Source organism: Macaca fascicularis, chromosome 7, assembly GCF_037993035.2.
Source record: "Macaca fascicularis isolate 582-1 chromosome 7, T2T-MFA8v1.1".
NCBI classification, from domain to species: Eukaryota; Metazoa; Chordata; class Mammalia; order Primates; family Cercopithecidae; genus Macaca; species Macaca fascicularis.
Window position 1 is genome coordinate 122,818,877 of NC_088381.1, and position 18,446 is coordinate 122,837,322.

The following is an 18,446-nucleotide window of genomic DNA, read 5'->3' on the forward strand; positions in this document are numbered from 1 at the left end:
ACTAGAAAATGGCAAAGGTGACATTACAACTGATTCCACAGAAATACAAAAGATCCTCACAGACTATTATGAACACTTCTACGTGCACAAACCAGAAAATCTAGAGGCAATGGGCTCACACCTGTAATACAAATACTTTTGGAGGCAAACATGGGAGAATCACTTGAGGTCAGAAGTTTGAGACCAGCCTGGGTAAAATTTTAAAGATTAGCCAGGTTCGTGATGGTGTGTATCTGTAGTTCTAGCTGCGCAGGAGACAGATAGGAGGATTAATTGAGCCTGGGAGGTTGCAGTGAGCCATGATCATGCCACTGCACTCCGGCCTGGGTGAGACCCTGTTTCAAGAAAAAAAAAAGAGAGAGAGAAAGAAAGAGAAAGTCCTCAAAAGCAATTGTAATAAAAACAAAAATTGACAAGTGGGACCTAATTAGACTAAAGAGCTTCTGCACAGCAAAGAAAATCTAGAGGAAACGGATAAATTCCCGGAAACATAACACTTCCCAAGACTGACTCAGAAAAAAAAGAAATTGTGAACAAGCCAATAATGAGTTCCAAAACTGAATCAGTAATAAATAAAAAACCTATCAACCAAAAAAAGCCCTGGACCAGAGAGATCACAGCTGAATTCTAGATGCACAAAGAACTGGCACCAGTCCTACTAAAATATTCCAAAAAGTCAACTCCTCTCCAAATCACTCTATAAGGCCAGCATTATCCTCAGGCCAAAATCTGGCAAAGACACAACAAAAAAAGAAACTACAGGTCAATATCCTTGATGAACAGAGATACAAAAATCTTCAACAAAACACTAGCAAACCAGATCCAGCAGTACTTCAGGAAGTTAACACACCACAACCAGTAGGTTTTATTCCTGGGATGCAAGGTTGGTTCAACATATGCAAATCAATATACACAATTCACTACATCAACAGAATTAAAAACAAAAACCACATGATCATCTCAATAGATGCAGAAAAAGCTTTCAATAAAATTCAACATCCTTTCATAATAAAGACCTTCAACAAACTAGGCATGGAAGGAACATAACTCAAAATAATAAGAGCCATCTATGGCAAACCCACAGACAACATCATATGAATGGGCAAAAGCTGGAAGCATTGCCCTTAAGAACTGGAATAAGACAAGGATGACTGCTCTTTTCACTCATATTCAACAGAGTACCGAAAATCTTAGCCAGAACAATCAAGTAAGACAACAAAATAGGAAAAGAAGTCAAATTATCTCTCTGCTGACTATATGACTCTATAGAATTGCTAAAGGTAAGACTTTGGTAAAGTTTCAGGATACAAAATCAATATACAAAAATCAGTAGCATTTTTATACACCAATAATGTTCGAGCTGAGAGTAAAATCAAGTATGCAATCCCATTTACAATAGTCATACACATACATAAAATACCTAGGAATATATCTAACCAAGGAGGTGAAAGATCTCTACAAGAACTACAAAACACTGTTGAAAGAAATCACGGATAACACAAACAAATGGAAACACATTCCATGCTCATGGATTAGAAGAATCAATATCATTAAAATGACCATACCGTGTCTGCAGCAACCTTGGTTCGCATCGAAGTCCCAGCACCAAGAAAAGAAAAGAAAAGAAAAGAAACTATACTCTCCAAAGCAATCTATAGATTCAACACTATTCCTATCAAATTATCAATGTCATTTTTCACAGAATTAGAAAAAACTATTCTAAAATTCATATGGAACCAAAAAAGAGCCCAAATAGCCAAAGCTATCTAAAACAAAAAGAACAAAACTGGAGGCATCACATTACCCAACATCAACATCAAACTGTACTTCAAGGCTGGAGAAAAGGAACATGGCACTTGTGCACAAACAGAAACACAGACCAATTGAACAGAATAGGGAACCCAGAAATAAAGCCACACACCTACAACCAACTGATTGATCTTTGAGAAAGCTGACAAAAATAAGCAACTGGGAAACGAATCCCTACTCAATAAATTGTGCTGAGGTAACTGGCTATCCACATGCAGAATGAAACTGGACCCTTACCTATCACCATATGCAAAAATTAACTCAAGATGGATTAAACACTTAAATGTAAGACCTAAGACTATAAAAATCCCAAAAGAAACCTTAGCAAATACCCTTCAGGATATTGGCCTTGGTAAATATTTCATGACTAAGTCCTCAAAAGCAATTGCAACAAAAACAAAAACTGACAAGTGGGACCTAATTAAGCTACAGAGCTTCTGCACAGCAAACGAAACTACCAAGAGTAAACAGGTCGGGTGCACTGGCTCACATCTGTAATCCCGGCACCTTGGGAGGCCAAGGCAGGAGGATTACTTGAGCCCAGGAGTTTGAGACCAGCCTGGGCAACAAAGGGAGACCTGTCTCTACAAAAACATTTAAAAATTAGCCAGGTGTGGTGGCATGTGCCTGTAGTCCTGCACAATCCCATTTATAATAGCCATATGCACACACACAAAATACCTAGGATATATCCAACCAAGGAAGTGAAAGATCTCTACAAGAACTACAAAACACTGTTGAAAGAAATCATAGATGACACAACCAAACGGAAAGACATTTGCAGATCCTGAAGTGGGAGGATCACTGAGCCCAGAAAGTTGAGGCTACAGTGAGCCATGATCACACCACTGCACTGTAGCTTGGGTGACAGAGTGAGACTATGCCTCAAAAAAAAAAAAAAAAAAAAGAATGTTAAGAAAATATTCGCAAGCTATGCATCCAACAAAGATCTGATATCCAGAGTCTATAAGGAACTTAAAAAAAAAAAATCAACAGCAAAAAAACAAATATCCCCATTAAAAAGTGGGCAAAGGACATGAACAGACACTTCAAAAGAAGACATACAAGGCTGGGAATGGTGGGTCACACCCATAATCCCAGAACTTCGGGAGGCTGAGGCAGGTGGATCACTTGAACCCAGTAGTTTCAGAACAGCCTGGGCAACATGGCAAGACCCTATCTCTACAAAAAATACAAAAATTAGCCAGGCATGGTGACGCACACCTGTAGTCCCAGCTACTCAAGAGGCTGAGATGGAAGGATCCCTTGAGCCTGGGAGGCTGAGGCGGCAGTGAGCGGTAATTGTACCACTGTACTCCAGCTTAGGTGACAGAGTGAGACCCTGCCTCAAAAAACAAACAAAATAAAAAACCGCAATGAGTTACACCATCTCACACCAGTAAGAATGGTTACTAAAAAGTCGAGGCTGGGCATGGTGACTCAAGCCTATAATCCCAACACTTTGGGGAGCCTGAGGTGGGAGGACTGTAGGAGTTTGAGACCAGCCTGGGCAATATAGCAAGACGCTATCTCTATGGAAAAAATAATTAGCCAGACGTGGTGGCATGTGTCTGTAGTCCTACCTACTCAGGAGGCTGAGGTGGGAGGATCACTGAGCCCAAAAATTCAAGGTTACAGTGAGCTATGTTTGTGCTATTCCACTTCAGCCTGGGCAACAGAGCGAGACCCTGTCTCAAAAAAATGTGGGGAAAAAAAAAAAGTCAGAAGAGGAAAAGCTTAAACATTGTGGTGGGGATGTAAATTAGTTCAGCCACTGTGGAAACCACTTTGGAGATTTCTGAAAGAACTAAAAATAGAATTACCATCTGATCCAGCAATCCCGTTATTGAATATATATCCAAAGGAAAATAAATCATTCTACCAAAAAGACACATGCACTCGTATGTTCACTGAAGCACTATTCACAATAGCAAAGACATGGAATCAACCTATGCGCCCATCAAGAGTAGGCTGGATAAAGAAAATGTGGTACACAACACACCATGGATGCCGCCACACAGGTTTTACTTAAAAAAGTAAGATTACGTACTTTGCAGCAACATGGATGCAGCTGGAGGCCATTATCCTAATCAAATTAATGCAGAAACAGAAAACTATATCCTGCATGTTCTCACTTACAAGTGGGAGCTAAACACTGGGTACACATGGACATAAAGACCAAAAAAACAGATACCATGGACTATAAGGAGGGGAGAGAGGGAGGGTGGCAAGGGATGAAAAACTACCTATTGGGTACTATACTCACTACCTGAATGACAGCTTCAATTGTACCCCAGACCTCAGCATCATGCAATATACCCTTGTCACAAACCTGCACATGCACCCCATGAATCTAAAATAAAAGTTAAAATTTTTAAAAAATGTTGGCCAGGCATGGTGGCTCACGCCTGTAATCCCAGTACTTTGGGAGGCTGAGGCGGGCGGATCACAAAGTCAGGAGATGGAGACCATTCTGGCTAACACAGTGAAACCCCATCTCTACTAAAAATATAACAAAAAAATTAGCCGGGCGTGGTGGTGGGCGCCTATAGTACCAGCTACTTGAGAAGCTGAGGCAGGAGAACGGCGTGAACCTGGGAGGCGGAGCTTGCATTGAGCCGAGATCGCGCCACTGCACTCCAGCCTGGGTGACAGAGAGAGACTCAGTCTCAAAAAAAAAAAAAAAAAAAAAAAAAAAAAGTTGGCCAGGTATGGTGGTGCATGTCTGTAATCCCAGCACTTTGGGGGGTAAGGCAGGCAGATCATTTGAGGCCAGCTTGAGACCAGCCTGGCCAACATGGCAAAAATCCATCTCTACTAAAAATACAAAAATTAGCTGGGTGTGGTGGTGAACGCCTGTAATCCCAGCTACTCGGGAGGGTGAAGCACCAGAATCTCTTGAACCTGGGAAACTGCACTACTGCACTCCAACCTGGGCAACAGAGCAAGACTGTCACCAAAAAAAAAAAAAAAAAAGACAATGAAGCATACTCACATTCATCAGTTGAGAATTCTTAGTACTGTTGGTATAAGTTGTCAAAAAAGAGAAAAAAGTCAGGCATGGTAGTGGGCACCTGTAGTCCCAGCTATTCAGGAGGCTGAGACAGAAGGATATTGCTTAAGCCAGGAGACCAGCCTGGGCAACACAGCAAAACTCCATTCCAAAAAACAAAGAAAGATGGTGAAATGCCTAATACAGGTTAAGTGTTTATTAGACATTGGTCAGAGTGAAGCAGAACATCCACTATCATTAGAAAGACTATAATCTATATCTACTCTGATAAATGAAAGGTTGCCTTATATGGTAATAGGTCAATGGGTAAGGACTGTCTAAACCTGTTCTGAGTAGGCTATATAAGGCATTCAAACACACCCATCATGAGTAGTACTCTTGCAACTGATTAAAAAACTTTCATTAATCACAGAATGATTTACATATATAGAACTCTTTCAACTTATGTACTCCAATTTATTTATTAGAAAAGCACTGGAAAACCATGACTGCACACTATAAATACCACTGGCAAATTTTATATTTTCATAAAGTCATTTAAAAAGACGAAATCTCTTGTTGAATGCTTACTAATAGTCATCCACTTAATTTATAGTATAGCCTTTTAATCAGGACATTCTTGAAGGGAGATACTAAGTAGAAGCTAGACCCTTGGGCTTAAAAATTTTATAAATATCTTCCAGTATTATCAAATGCCCACTAGAGTAATTAGAAAACAAGTAAGTGACAATATCTAGTATTCTTTTTCAAACTACTCAGGCCCCTTTCTTGTGAGATTCAAATACCTTCCCTTCTTTTTTTTCTGACTATACAATAAAAATACAAATGTTTTTAGAGTTCCAATTTTTTTTGAACATACAATCTCATTTCTTTCTTCCTTCTCTCCTTTTATGATTTTATAAAAAATCTAGTTTTCACCACACAGTATGAGGTGGCAGTGCGTATACCTCAAATTTCAAATAATCTTGTGGCAATTCTGTCATAAATCTCTATTTACAAGAATCACTACTTTACTAGTCATGCAAAATGAAAAAGAGCACGTACGTTCACAAAAGATGAGTCCAAGTACATATATATGTACATTAACAAAATTAGAAGGAACACTGGGAGTAATGTTAATTGCCTAAACATTTTTTTCTAAAATATCATTTTACATGTTTAAATGTTTACATGTTTAAAAACATTTTACAGCTCACTTTATTGATTTACACATAGTAAGCAATTATCACAAAGAAAAAGGAAATATTGAGTAGGATTTTATTAACAGTTACTTTCTAAGCCACATTTACAACAAAGCAGAGCACCAGTCTGCATTTTTTTATCCTTTCCTTAGCTTTAAAGACTTGAACTAAAAAGATGTTTTCTCTGTTAAATATCCCCGCCATAGAAGAATTCAAGGGAAAAACAAATACACTTAAACTGCTAATTTGGTGGGTTTTGGAATTCGACCGGAGTTTCCTGGAAACTATGTGCATAAACCATCTGGAAGAGGAATGTTAAAAAAAAAAACAAAACAAACAAACAAACAAAAAACCTGGTTTACTAAGAAAAACCAACCTGGTTTACAAAAGTGGCTGGGCACAGTGGCTCATGCTTGTAATCCCAGTACATAGGGAGGCTGCGGTAGGCAGATTGCTTGAGCTCAGAAGCTCAAGACCAGCTTGGGCAACACAGTAAAACCTTGTCTCTACAGAAAATACAAAAAATTTGCTAGGCATGGCAGCATGCACCTGTAGCTTTAGTTACTCGGAAGGAAGGCTGAGGATGGAGGATCGCTTGAGCCCAGGAGGCAGAAGTTGCCCAGACTGGAGTGCAGTGGTGTGACTGTAGCCCCCTGCAACTTCTGTCTCAAAAAAAAAAAAAAAAAATTACTTCAGTTTGTTTTCAAATTGACCACAAGACCCATTTTTTAATTAAAGAAAGAGGTTAAAAATGCCAAAATAATCAGGTGTGGTGGCTCACACCTGTAATATCCCAGCACTTTGAGAGCCAAGGCCGGCAGATCACCTGAGCTCTGGAGATCGAGACTGGGCAACCTGGCAAAACGCTGTCTCTACTAAAAATACAAAAAATTAGCTGGGCATGGTGGCACACGCCTGTAATCCCAGCTACTTGGGAGGCTGAGGCACGAGAATCACTTGAACCCGGGAAGTGGAGGTTGCAGTGAGCTGAGATTGTACCACTGCACCCTAGCCTGGGCAACAGAATGAGACTCTGTCTGGAAAAAAGAAAAGAAAATTAAATTAAATTGAATTAAAAAATGCTAAACTGGAGAAAACTAGGTCCAGTGTCCAAATTAATCTTGCCCCAGCCAGCAAGTTTTGTTTTTTCTTCTCTGTTGGACAGAACTCTCTTCTGCATTTGAGGGAACTTTGCTCACATCTCTTTTAAATCACTTATTTGGGAGTAGCATAATGACTTTACAAGCCTACCTCTTCCAGGCCACAGCCTCATTTATCTTTGTGTGGTATAGCACATCTAGTCGGTACTGTAATAAATGCTAATTCAGTGAACGCAACTAGGAAAAAAGTCTAGTTTTCAAGCACATTAAATAACTCTAAACATAAAAAGAAAAACTAAACATAAAAAGAAAGGTCTTTGTTGGTAGAGAGCAAATTAGACTGTAACACAGCAAAATTTATTAACTCTCAGTTATGTATTAACCAGTAGCGTCATGAAAAAACCTTTAGAAGAAACAATACTTGGTAAACTGAAGTTCAATTCAAAAGGGGGTAGGGATGGCACCAATACAGATCAGTAATTTCTCATATTCATAATTTTTTTTTTTTTTTTGAGACAGAGTTTCGCTCTGTTGCCCAGGCTGGAGTACAGTGACGCAAACTTGGCTCACTGCAACCTCCACCTCCTGAGTTGAAGCGATTCTCTTGCCTCAGCCTCCCAAGTAGCTGGGATTACAGGCATCTGCCACCATGCCTGGCTAATTTTTGTAATTTTAGTAGTGACAGGGTTTCACCATGTTGGCCAGGCTAGTCTCGAACTCCTGACCTCAGGTGATCTGTCTGCCTTGCCCTCCCAAGGTGCTGGGATTACAGGTGCGAGTCACCGCACCCAGGCTCATATTCATAATTAAAGGAAAATAGGAAAATTTTATATTGACAGACAGGGTTTTGCTGTTGCCCAGGCTGTCTGCAAACTTCTGGACTCAAGTGATCCTCCTGCCCGTGTCTTTTTTTTTTTTTTTTTTTTTTTTTTTTTTTTTTTTTTGAGACGGAGTCTCACGCTGTTGCCCAGGCTGGAGTGCAGTGGCGCGATCTCGGCTCACTGCAAGCTCCGCCTCCCGGGTTCCCGCCATTCTCCTGCCTCAGCCTCCTGAGTAGCTGGGACTACAGGCGCCCGCCACCGCACCCGGCTAATTTTTTGTATTTTTAGTAGAGACGGGGTTTCACTGTGGTCTCGATCTCCTGACCTTGTGATCCGCCCGCCTCGGCCTCCCAAAGTGCTGGGATTACAGGCTTGAGCCACCGCGCCCGGCCACCCGTGTCTTTTAAGTAGCTGGGATTCAGGTGTGCACCACTGAGGCAGGCTCTCAAATGAAATTTTAAAAATTATTTTTCACAAAATGTACTCTCTTTTAAAGGATCTCTGAACAAAAAGAAAGCATAAATACTACTGAGTTGGGTTAGAAAATGCATTTAAAGTTAAAAGAATAAAGAAAGAGGTATCACTAAGTCACTTGATCTTCACAGAAATTCTGTGAAATGAGTACACTCTGATTTTAGAGATGAGGAAACAGTGGCACAGAGGGTTTAAAGTGTAAATAATACACCAGGGCTACTGAGCGAGGATTTCAGCCAGGATACCACAAGCAGGCAGTGTGACTTGAAAGCTCGAGCTCTGGACCACTAGGCCACATTGCCTTTACAGAGAAGCATGTGATTCACTATCTTTAAAACAAACAATGAGAGCAAACAGAAGCATTAAAAATGCAAATAAATACGAAGATGAATTTATTTCTTTTTTATTTTAGAGACCAGGTCTCCTTATGTCACACAGGTTGGGGTGCAGGGGCTGTATAACCTTGAACTCCTGGGTTCAAGTCATACCCTTACCTCAGCCTCCCGAGCAGCTGGGACTATAGGCATGTACCACCATGCCTGGCAGGGTCTCTCTATGTTGCCCAGGCTAGTCTCAAATTCCTGGCCTCAAGTGATCCCTCTGCTTTGGCCTCCCAGTGTGTTGGGATTACAGCTGTGAGCCACGAAGCCTGGCCAAAGATGAATTTCTTGCTAGCCAGAATAAGTAAGTTTCTTTAAACAACAGCAGGCTACTAAAAAGTGATTGCAGAATTTTATTCCCTGAACTTCCATGTACCAATATCCACAAAAAGGAAGTAAATCATCTCTAAATATGCCTACATATCAGCAAAACTGGTGTGAAAAGTACAGTAAGCCATACTGAGAAGTGTGGCTTCCAATCTTTGAAAAATATTTAAGGCTAAATACCAAAAAATAATAAATAAATAAATAAATGTTCTACCAAAAAAAGAAAGAAAAATATTCTTATTCAAGTTTATTATTCCAGAATAAAGCCAGGAAAATATAAAAACATTCTGCAGTTATCAATTTATCACATAATATACAAATAAATACATTTCTATCAACAGGACTTTTTAATCTTCTCAGTGCTTCAAATGCCTGTGTAAGATTCCCCTCAGTAATTCAATTATTCTACAAGTTGGTCTTTACAGGAGTATTTATTCTTTCAATCTACTTATCAACTAACTCCCTTTGTTCCTATATTTTAATACAAAAAAATAAGCTTTTTTTTTTTTTTTTGCCAATAAATAGATGTGTACTCTCTACCAAATTACTTTAATCTTTTTGGACCATAGTTTTCTCATATGTAAAAACTGGAGAGAAGTGCTGAGGGTGAAGAGAGGCAGCAAATAGACCAAAAGAACTTGGTACTTCCCATTCTTTTATTCCTGTAGGGCTGCTGAGCTATTATAAAGGGTCTAGGAATGCACACAAGCACCATGAATTGTCTGTAGACCAAATACAAAACTAGTTTCCACTTTACATACTAAAATATTCACATGTATGCAGATAATGTGATTTGTAAATACAATTTTATATTAAAATAAAATTTTTAGGTCTACAGAAGCTTACGTTATCATGCCTGTAATCCCAGCACTTTGGGAGGCCAAGGTGGGAGGATCACTCGAGGTTAGTTCAAGAAAAGCCTAGGGAACATAGCAAGACTGTCTCAATAAAGAAATATTATTTATTAGCTGATACTAAATGTAGAGTTACTAGAGCTACTATCATTTGCAGGCATGAATTGTTCAACATTTAAAAAGGACTCTTGTTCAAGTCCAGCCTGGATAACGTAGGGAGATCCTGTTTCTAAATAAATAAACAAAAGGGGCTCTTATATTTGAAAATGTCAGGAGCTACTAGTAGAGATGGGTTCTAAAATCCTTCTAAATCTAAAAGCTGTAATTTAGAGTCCATTATTTCTTTACCCATCATTGAATATAACAGTTTGTTACTAGCTGTAATTATCGTAGTTTTTAACAAGTTAAAATTCTTTACAAATCTTAAATAAAAAGCAGGTAAAAAATGTGTCCCAAAGGGTTGTGCGGAAAAAAAAAAAAAGCATATAAGAAAAAAAAGCCAGCTGGATAAATTACTAAGGATGTGAAAACTGCAACTGATGAAATATTTGTAATATTAAATTAAATGAAAAAGCAAAATTATTCATTGCAGATGACTAATTTCATATATTGCAAATAAATAATTTCATATACCTCCTTAAGATAATGACATTCACTAACAAAATGAATAATCTTACTTGAATAAGCATTAGGCAGAATAGTAAAAATCCTCATAGGTTCAAACCTTAACCTACTATTAAGACAGACTGTGAATTCTTTAATTCAAATTACTAAACTAATTAGATTCCTGAAAACGGACTTGCAAGAAATCCCTGAGAACAACCTACACTATAAGAACTATTAAAAATAGTGGATGTGGCTTGGCACAAGGCTTATACCTATAATCCCAGCACTTTGGAAGGCTGATGCAAGACGGTCAGTTGAGGCCAGGAATTTGAGATCAATCTGGGCAAGATGGTGAGACCTCATCTTTACAAAGTATTTTTAAAAATTAGCCAGGTGTGGTAGCCTGTGCCTGTAGCTCCACCTACTCAGGAGACTGAGGTGCGAGGATCACTTGAGCCCAGGAGTTCAAGGCTGCAGTGAGCTATGACTCAACCACTGCAATCGTAGAGCCAGTGACACCCTGGCTCTAAAATAAAAAGAAAAAAAGAAGTTAATGAATATACATCTTCTAATACTAAATATGTCAATTTTAGAATGTAATATTCAGTGATTACAACTATAAAGGCAAAACACACAGAAATAACCAGCAATTCCTCTGTAGTTCTCTACTAATTCAATTCTGCATTCTCTGAGACTATATGTCTTTTCTTCTCAAACATCCCACAATGCCAACCACTGTCTCTAGAAATAACTGAATTCTGCTTCTGCTCCATGATCTGCCAACAAAACAGAAGCCAAAAACAGAAGATAGGAATTTGTTACCTTTCAGCTACCAAATCTATCTGCATTTGTGCCTCTTTTTTTCCCTTCCACAACTGATAAAATGTCTATTTTCCTATTTTAGACAGCTCATCTAAAAACTACTACTTTTTTTTCTTTTTAAGATTTCATTCCTGGCCGGGCGCGGTGGCTCAAGCCTGTAATCCCAGCACTTTGGGAGGCCGAGGCGGGCGGATCACAAGGTCTGGAGATCGAGACCATCCTGGCTAACACGGTGAAACCCCGTCTCTACTAAAAAATACAAAAAACTAGCCGGGCGAGGTGGCGGGCGCCTGTAGTCCCAGCTACTCGGGAGGCTGAGGCAGGAGAATGGCGTGAACCCGGGAGGCGGAGGCTGCAGTGAGCTGAGATCCGGCCACTGCACTCCAGCCTGGGTGACAGAGCAACACTCCGTCTCAAAAAAAAAAAAAAAAAAAAAAAAGATTTCATTCCTTTCATTGGATCCTTCTTTTAAATTGCCAATCTTATCTTCTTTACTAAATTCATTGCCAAAAGATTACAAAAACGCTGTAGAGCCACCTAAGCTAAAAAATCTCTTCAAAGACTTTTTATCCTCCCTTAGGTGCCACCCCAAATCTTTGCTTCTCTTCACGCCAAAGTTCCTTTTTTTTTTTTTGAGATAGGTTCTCTGTCGCCTAGGCAGGAGTGCAGAGGCGTGATCATGGCTCACTGTAACCTCAAACCTCCTGGGCTCAAGTGATCCTCCCCTCTCAGCCTCTCAAGTAACAGAGACTATAGGCGTGTGCCATCATGCCTGGGTAATTAAAAAAACATTTTTTGTAGAAACTGGGTCTCACTATGTTGCCCAGGCTAGTCTCGAACTCCTCCCGCCTTGGGCTCCCAAAGTGTTGGGATTACAGGCGTGAGCCACCTCGCCTGGCCCAATAGTCAAATTTCTTGATAAGAGTTATCCACATATTCTACTTTCATTTCTGTACCTCCCATGCCCACCCCAATCTGGAATTTAACATTTTATCACTTTGTATCAGAGTCACCGTTAACCTCCATGTAGCCAAATTAAGAAGTCTTTCGTGGGTGCAGCACGCCAACATGGCACATGTATACATATGTAACAAACCTGCACGTTGTGCACATGTACCCTAGAACTTAAAGCATAATAAAAAATAAATAAATTAATTAATTAATTAAAAAAAAAAACAAGTCTTCTTGAACTTCTGGCCTTATCTGATTTAGTTTATTGAATTGCTGCTTTGTTTAAAAATTCAATTTATTTAACTTTTGAACTAGTAATTCAAAGTTACATGCTCAATTTACATGCTTAAAAAGTATAAAAATGAATACAGAGAAAAGTCTCCTATACTATCCACTGAGTTTCTTTCTGTGAGGTAACTATCATTGTTAGTTTCCTTTTTATTCTTCTAGGAATTCTTTTGCATATGTAAAGCAAATACAATTACATATTCTTATTCTTTCCCCACTTTTACACAAATGGTATTTCTCTTAATACATCTTGTAGATTTTTCTGTATCATTACATAGTGTCCTCATCCTTTTTAACAGCTTTGTCAAGATATGATTCACATATTGAATTCACAGAGAATGTACCAGCCATATCATATGGTAAGTATACAATTCAGCCAGGCACGGTGGCTCATGCCTGTAATCCCAACACTTTGGGAGGCTGAGGCGGGAAGATCCCTTGAGCCCATGAATTTGAGAACAGCCTAGGCAACATGGTGAAACCCTGCCTCTACAAAAAGTAGCTGGGTGTAGTGGTGCGAGCCTGTAGTCCCAGCTACTTGGGAAGCTAAGGTGGGAGGATTGCTTGAGCCTAGGATGTCACTGCTGAAGTGAGCCTGAAGTGAGCCATAATCAGGCCACTGTGCTCTAGCCTGGGTGACAGAGTGAGACTCTGTCTCAAAAAAAAAAAAAAAAAAAAGTATGTAATTCAGTGGTTTTTTGTATATTCACAGAATTGTGCATCTATCACCACTAATTTCTGAACATTTTCATCACCCCAAAAAGAAATCCCATGCCATGCCCAACCAATGTATTATTTCTTACATGTGCCAGCAGCAGTACTTCCCAAACTTTAATGTGCACACGAATCAACATAAAATACTATTAGTCCAGGGCCAGGTGTGATGGCTCACGCCTGTAATCCCAACACTTTGGGTGGATCACTTGAGGTCAAGAGATCAAGACCAGCCTGGCCAACATGGTGAAATCCTGTCTCTACAAAAAATACAAAAATTAGCTGGGCATGGTGGCACATGCCTATGTAATCTCAGCTACTGGGGAGGCTGAGGTAGAAGAATCGCTTGAACTCAAGAAGTGGAGGTTGTAGTGAACTGAGATCACACCACTGCACTCCAGCCTAGGTGACAGAGACTCAAAAAAAAAAGAATTCGGCTGGGTGCGGTGGCTCATGCCTGTAATTCCAGCACTTTGGGAGACTGAGGTGGGTGGATCACGAGGTCAGGAGATTGAGACCATCCTGGCTAACACAGTGAAACCCCCTCTCTACTAAAAATACAAAAAAAATTAACCAGGCGTTGTGGTGCGTGCCTATAATCCCAGCTACTGGGGAGGCTGAGGCAGGAGAATGGCGTGATCCTGGGAGGCGGAGCTTGCAGTGAGCCGCGATCATGCCACTGCACTCCAGCCTGGGCAACAGGGCAAGACTCCGTCTCAAAAAAAAAAAATTCTATTAGTCCTTCCTCCTATTATAATAATTAAGCAAAACATCTCAAAAAGCAGCTTCATTATATATTTCAACTCTCAATTGAATATATATTCAGTTTTATCAGTTTTATTTTCCATTTTTACTTTTATATTGATTATTTTATTAAAATAAAAGACAATAATAAAAGGTGAAATGCCATGTTTAACCAGAATTCCTCTCCCTGTGTGGCTGAAATGATGGTAAGGTCACCCTAATTATTTCTATTTCATTCAACATGTTTCAAGTAAAGCAAGTGACTGAAAACTTCAGAGTGAATATGAACAAATTCCTAATTTAGTGACTATAGAAAGCAAATAATTGGACTAAGATAAAAGACAAATACACTTAAAGAGCCTCACAAAAAGAAATTCAAAATACTTTTAAAAAAGAGTCAACTTCAGACTTCTTTTAATAGCCTACCTTAGTTGCTGGGGATTTTCATGGATACCAACCACCCAGTAGTGATCAGATTTTCCTTTGCAGTGCTCTCTTGTATTACATACAGGAGTCCATGTATTACCAAGTCCTCTGTTAAGCATTCGAACAATTCCTTCTGAATCCACGTAACAAGGGGTACCTAAACACCAACAGAAAAAGAAATCACTTGGAGACATAGCTACATGTTGTTAAAGAAACCCTATTTCAAATATATTATACATACCAAGGATTCAACTTTGCTTTCAAAAGCAAAACACAAAACAGAAGCAAATAATCTAAGATTATTTACTGTAAAATTTCATTAACCATATAGAGTAAGACCTAACAGAAAAAAGAAAAAAAATTGTATTTGATATGACTAAAATTTACACAAATAATGTGAAAAAACTGAGTTTCAGTGAAAACTATGCCACCTGCTGGAAGATAATAATAATTTTATTTATTTATTTATTTATTTATTATTATTTTTTTTCGAGATGGAGTCTCGCTCTGTTGCCCAGGCTGGAGTGCAGTGGCATGATCTCGGCTCACTGCAAGCTCCGCCTCCTGGGTTCATGCCATTCTCCTGCCTCAGCCTCCAGAGTAGCTGGAGTACAGGCACCCGCCACCACACCTGGCTAATTTTTTTTTGTATTTTTAGTAGAGACAGGGTTTCACCGTGTTAACCAAGTTGGTCTCGATTTCCTGACCTCGTGATCCGCCTGCCTCGGACTCCCGAAGTGCTGGGATTACAGGCGTGAGCCACTGTGCCTGACCGATAATAATTTTAAAGCCAATTTTAGCAAAATATTAAACATGAATGAGAAGGTTCCCGGTTGAGAAATATTTAGAAAAATGATCAAAACCTGATACAAGGTGATCTTTATGAAATTTATCTTTAGTACTCTTCTTCCTCTCTCTTCTTTTTGTTGGCCTTGTTACTATTCTGTCCCCAACTACTGGGTAAGCAATTCTTACCTAGTAAAACAGAAGCATTCTTGTTTTCCACCTATTCTGCTTCCAACTCAGGAAATCTGTGGCAAATTGCCTGATCCTCCCTTTTCTTATCTGTGGCTTCATACCCCCCTTACTCTGCAAACATCAGTTTCCTCAGGGTCTGGATCTAATTGGTACTTGGGAGAAAAAAATCTATACAAATGGAAGTTATCAATGGTTCATATTATTAAAGCCTGAGTGACTAACATCAAAACAGAAAACACATCTAGAAATGGTTGATATTTTAAACAGAAAGTGGAGTTTCCAGCAATGTAAATGAAGAATGAATATCTCCAAAAAGAGAAATACCTAAGTCCCCATGAGATAGAGTTGACTGGTGATTTAAAATAAGGTACTCCTGGGCCAGGTGCAGTGGCTCACTCCTGTAATCCCAGCACTTTGAGAGGCCAAGGCAGGTGGATTACCTCAGGCCAGGAGTTCGAAACCAGCCTAGCCAACATGTTGAAATCCCATCTCTACTAAAAATGCAAAATTAGCCAGGCGTGGTGGCACGTGCCTGTAGTCACAGCTACTTGGGAGGCTGAGGCATGAGAATCACTTGAACCCAGAAGACAGAGGTGGTAGTGATCTGAGATCGCATCACTGCAGTCCAGCCTGGGTGACAGAGTGAGACTCTGCATAGAAAAAAATGCAAACACAAAAACAAATAAAATAAGGTACTCCTCAGTGTGTTTCAGATCATCTGTCATAAGCCTCTAGAATTTGGTCTAAAATAGCACTTATCCAAAATAAATACCATGTGAGCCAAAAGTGTAATTTTTAATTTCCTAGTGCCACATTAAAAAAGAAAAATGGCTACATACCATGTATCTGAACAACAAAAAAATTAAATGAAAAAATTTAGGCTGGGGGTAGTGGCTCATGCCTGTAATCCCAGCACTTTAGGAAGTCAAGGCAGGTGGATCACCTGAGGTCAGGAGTTCAAGACCAGCCTGGCCAGCATGGTGAAACCCTGTCTCTATTAAAAATACAAAAATTAGCCGGGTGTGGTGATGCAAGCCTATAATCCCAGCTACTCAGAAGGCTGAGGCAGGAGAACTGCTTGAACCCAGGAGGCAGAGGTTGCAGTAAGCTGATATTGCATCATTGCACTCCAGCCTGGGCAACAGAGCAAGACTCCTAATTTATTCCTTAAAAAAAAAATATATATATATATATATATTTAAATAGAGATGGGATCTCAGTATATTGTCCAGTCTGGTCTTGAACTCCTGGGCTCAAGTGATCCTGCTGCCTCGGCCTCCCAGAGTGCTGGGATTGTAGGCATGAGCCATCATGCCCAGCCAAAAAAAAAATTTTTTTAAAGAAAAAAGGTGAAATTAATGTTAATAATACATTTTATTTCATTGAAGGTATCTCAAATATTATCATTTAACAGGTAATCAATGTTAAAAAATTGTTGATTTTTATATTTTTTTCATGGTAAGTCTTCAAAATCCAGAGAGTATTTTATACATACAAGCACATCTCAGCCATATTTCAAGTGCTCAATAGACATACATACTAGTTATTGTAATAAACAGTGAAGTTCTAGAAAATTCTGTTTTGTGTATGATCTGCTGGAAAAGACACAATTTATTATTGATTTGTATCACCTCCTTGCTATTTAATAAACTTTCAGAAAAATATATTTTCCTCTTTGTAAGTTTTCTAATGAGAATTCTCATGAAGAGAGATCTTAGCCGGGTGCAGTTCCTCACGCCTGTAATCCCAGCACTTTAGGAGGCCAAGGTGGGCGGATCACTTGAGCCTAGGAGTTTGAGACCAGCCTGGACAACATGGCAAAACCCTATCTCTACAAAAAATACAAAAATTAGCTGGGCACGGTGGCATACACCTGAAGTCCCAGCTACTAAGGAGGCTGAGGTAGGAAGATAGCTTGAGCCCAGGAGGTGGAGGTTGCAGTGAGCTGAGATCATTCTACTGCACTCCAGCCTGGACAACAGAGCCAGACCCTCTCGCAAAAGAACATAAAAATAAAAGCAAGATCTAGTACATAAAATAATGGCTACCTTGCCTAAAGATTGCAGTTCCCAATTCTGCCAACATATTAAAATAGAAATTTAAAATATAAAATAGCGATAATTTATCCTTAAAGAAATTAGGAATAAAACAATGAAATAATTTTCTTCTTGAAGAATATCTTAACACTTTCTATTATACTTGTTTTTTTTAAACAAATTTATCTTGCCTTCAGCTGAAAACCCAATCCATGCAAGGTAGGATTTCCTTGTAAGAGGAAGAGGGTCACCATGCACAATTTGTTTTTTCTTTTTCCCCAGCTCTAGCAGTTGAACTCCAAGGCACTGATCCCCATCAAATCCTGTACCTAATGAGAAAATGTAAATATAAATCAGGCATTAAAGGTTATCCAACTATAATGCAGTCTACATTATTTTCTGTGAATTGATTTTGTGGTAAATTACTAGACTGACTAGCGCTACTTTTTATGAATAACCCATCTAACTGAGGCATCATTCAGGTATTAGAAACAGAGTAAGATGTTACACGGACTATTCAGATAAAGTCCTTATAAGTGGGCATTTATTCACTCAAGAAATATTTACAGAAAGCTTACTACATGCCAGCATTGGCCTAGATCCTAGAGCTACAGCAATAAACAAAGTCACTGCTCTCATTAAATTCAAATTTCAGGTAGAAGACAAATTAAAAAACACAAAATGAACAAAAAAAGTTATCAAAAAGTTAAAATAATGTGATACAGAATGTCAGAGTGGTTTGTTAGACTGGTTAGTCAGAAGTGGCCTCTCAGAAAGTAAAGTTTAAGTTAAGACATGAACTGCAAGCTGGAGCCTGCCATGCAAACATTAGGGAAGGAACATGAAAGTGGATGGAGGGAACAGCTAATGCAAAGTCCTAAGGCAGGAAGAATAGAGGGCTCAAAGAACACAAAGAGGCAGT

The 18,446-nt window shown here is 39.2% G+C and overlaps 1 protein-coding gene across 9 annotated transcripts in view; it reads right to left on the bottom strand.

The window, feature by feature from the left end:
- Nucleotides 1–18,446, bottom strand: part of WDHD1 (WD repeat and HMG-box DNA binding protein 1) — an 86,059-nt gene that overhangs the window by 21,681 nt on the left and 45,932 nt on the right. For all 9 annotated transcript variants that reach the window (XR_012415808.1, XM_045396447.3, XM_005561310.5 and 6 more), the window contains 2 exons: nt 17,716–17,853; nt 14,511–14,667 (listed from right to left, as the gene is read on the bottom strand). Coding sequence is in view for 8 of the 9 variants with exons in the window: in XM_045396447.3 (XP_045252382.2) it covers nt 14,511–14,667; nt 17,716–17,853 (295 nt within the window). In the remaining variant the exon portion in view is untranslated. The remainder of the gene's footprint in view (nt 1–14,510; nt 14,668–17,715; nt 17,854–18,446) is intronic.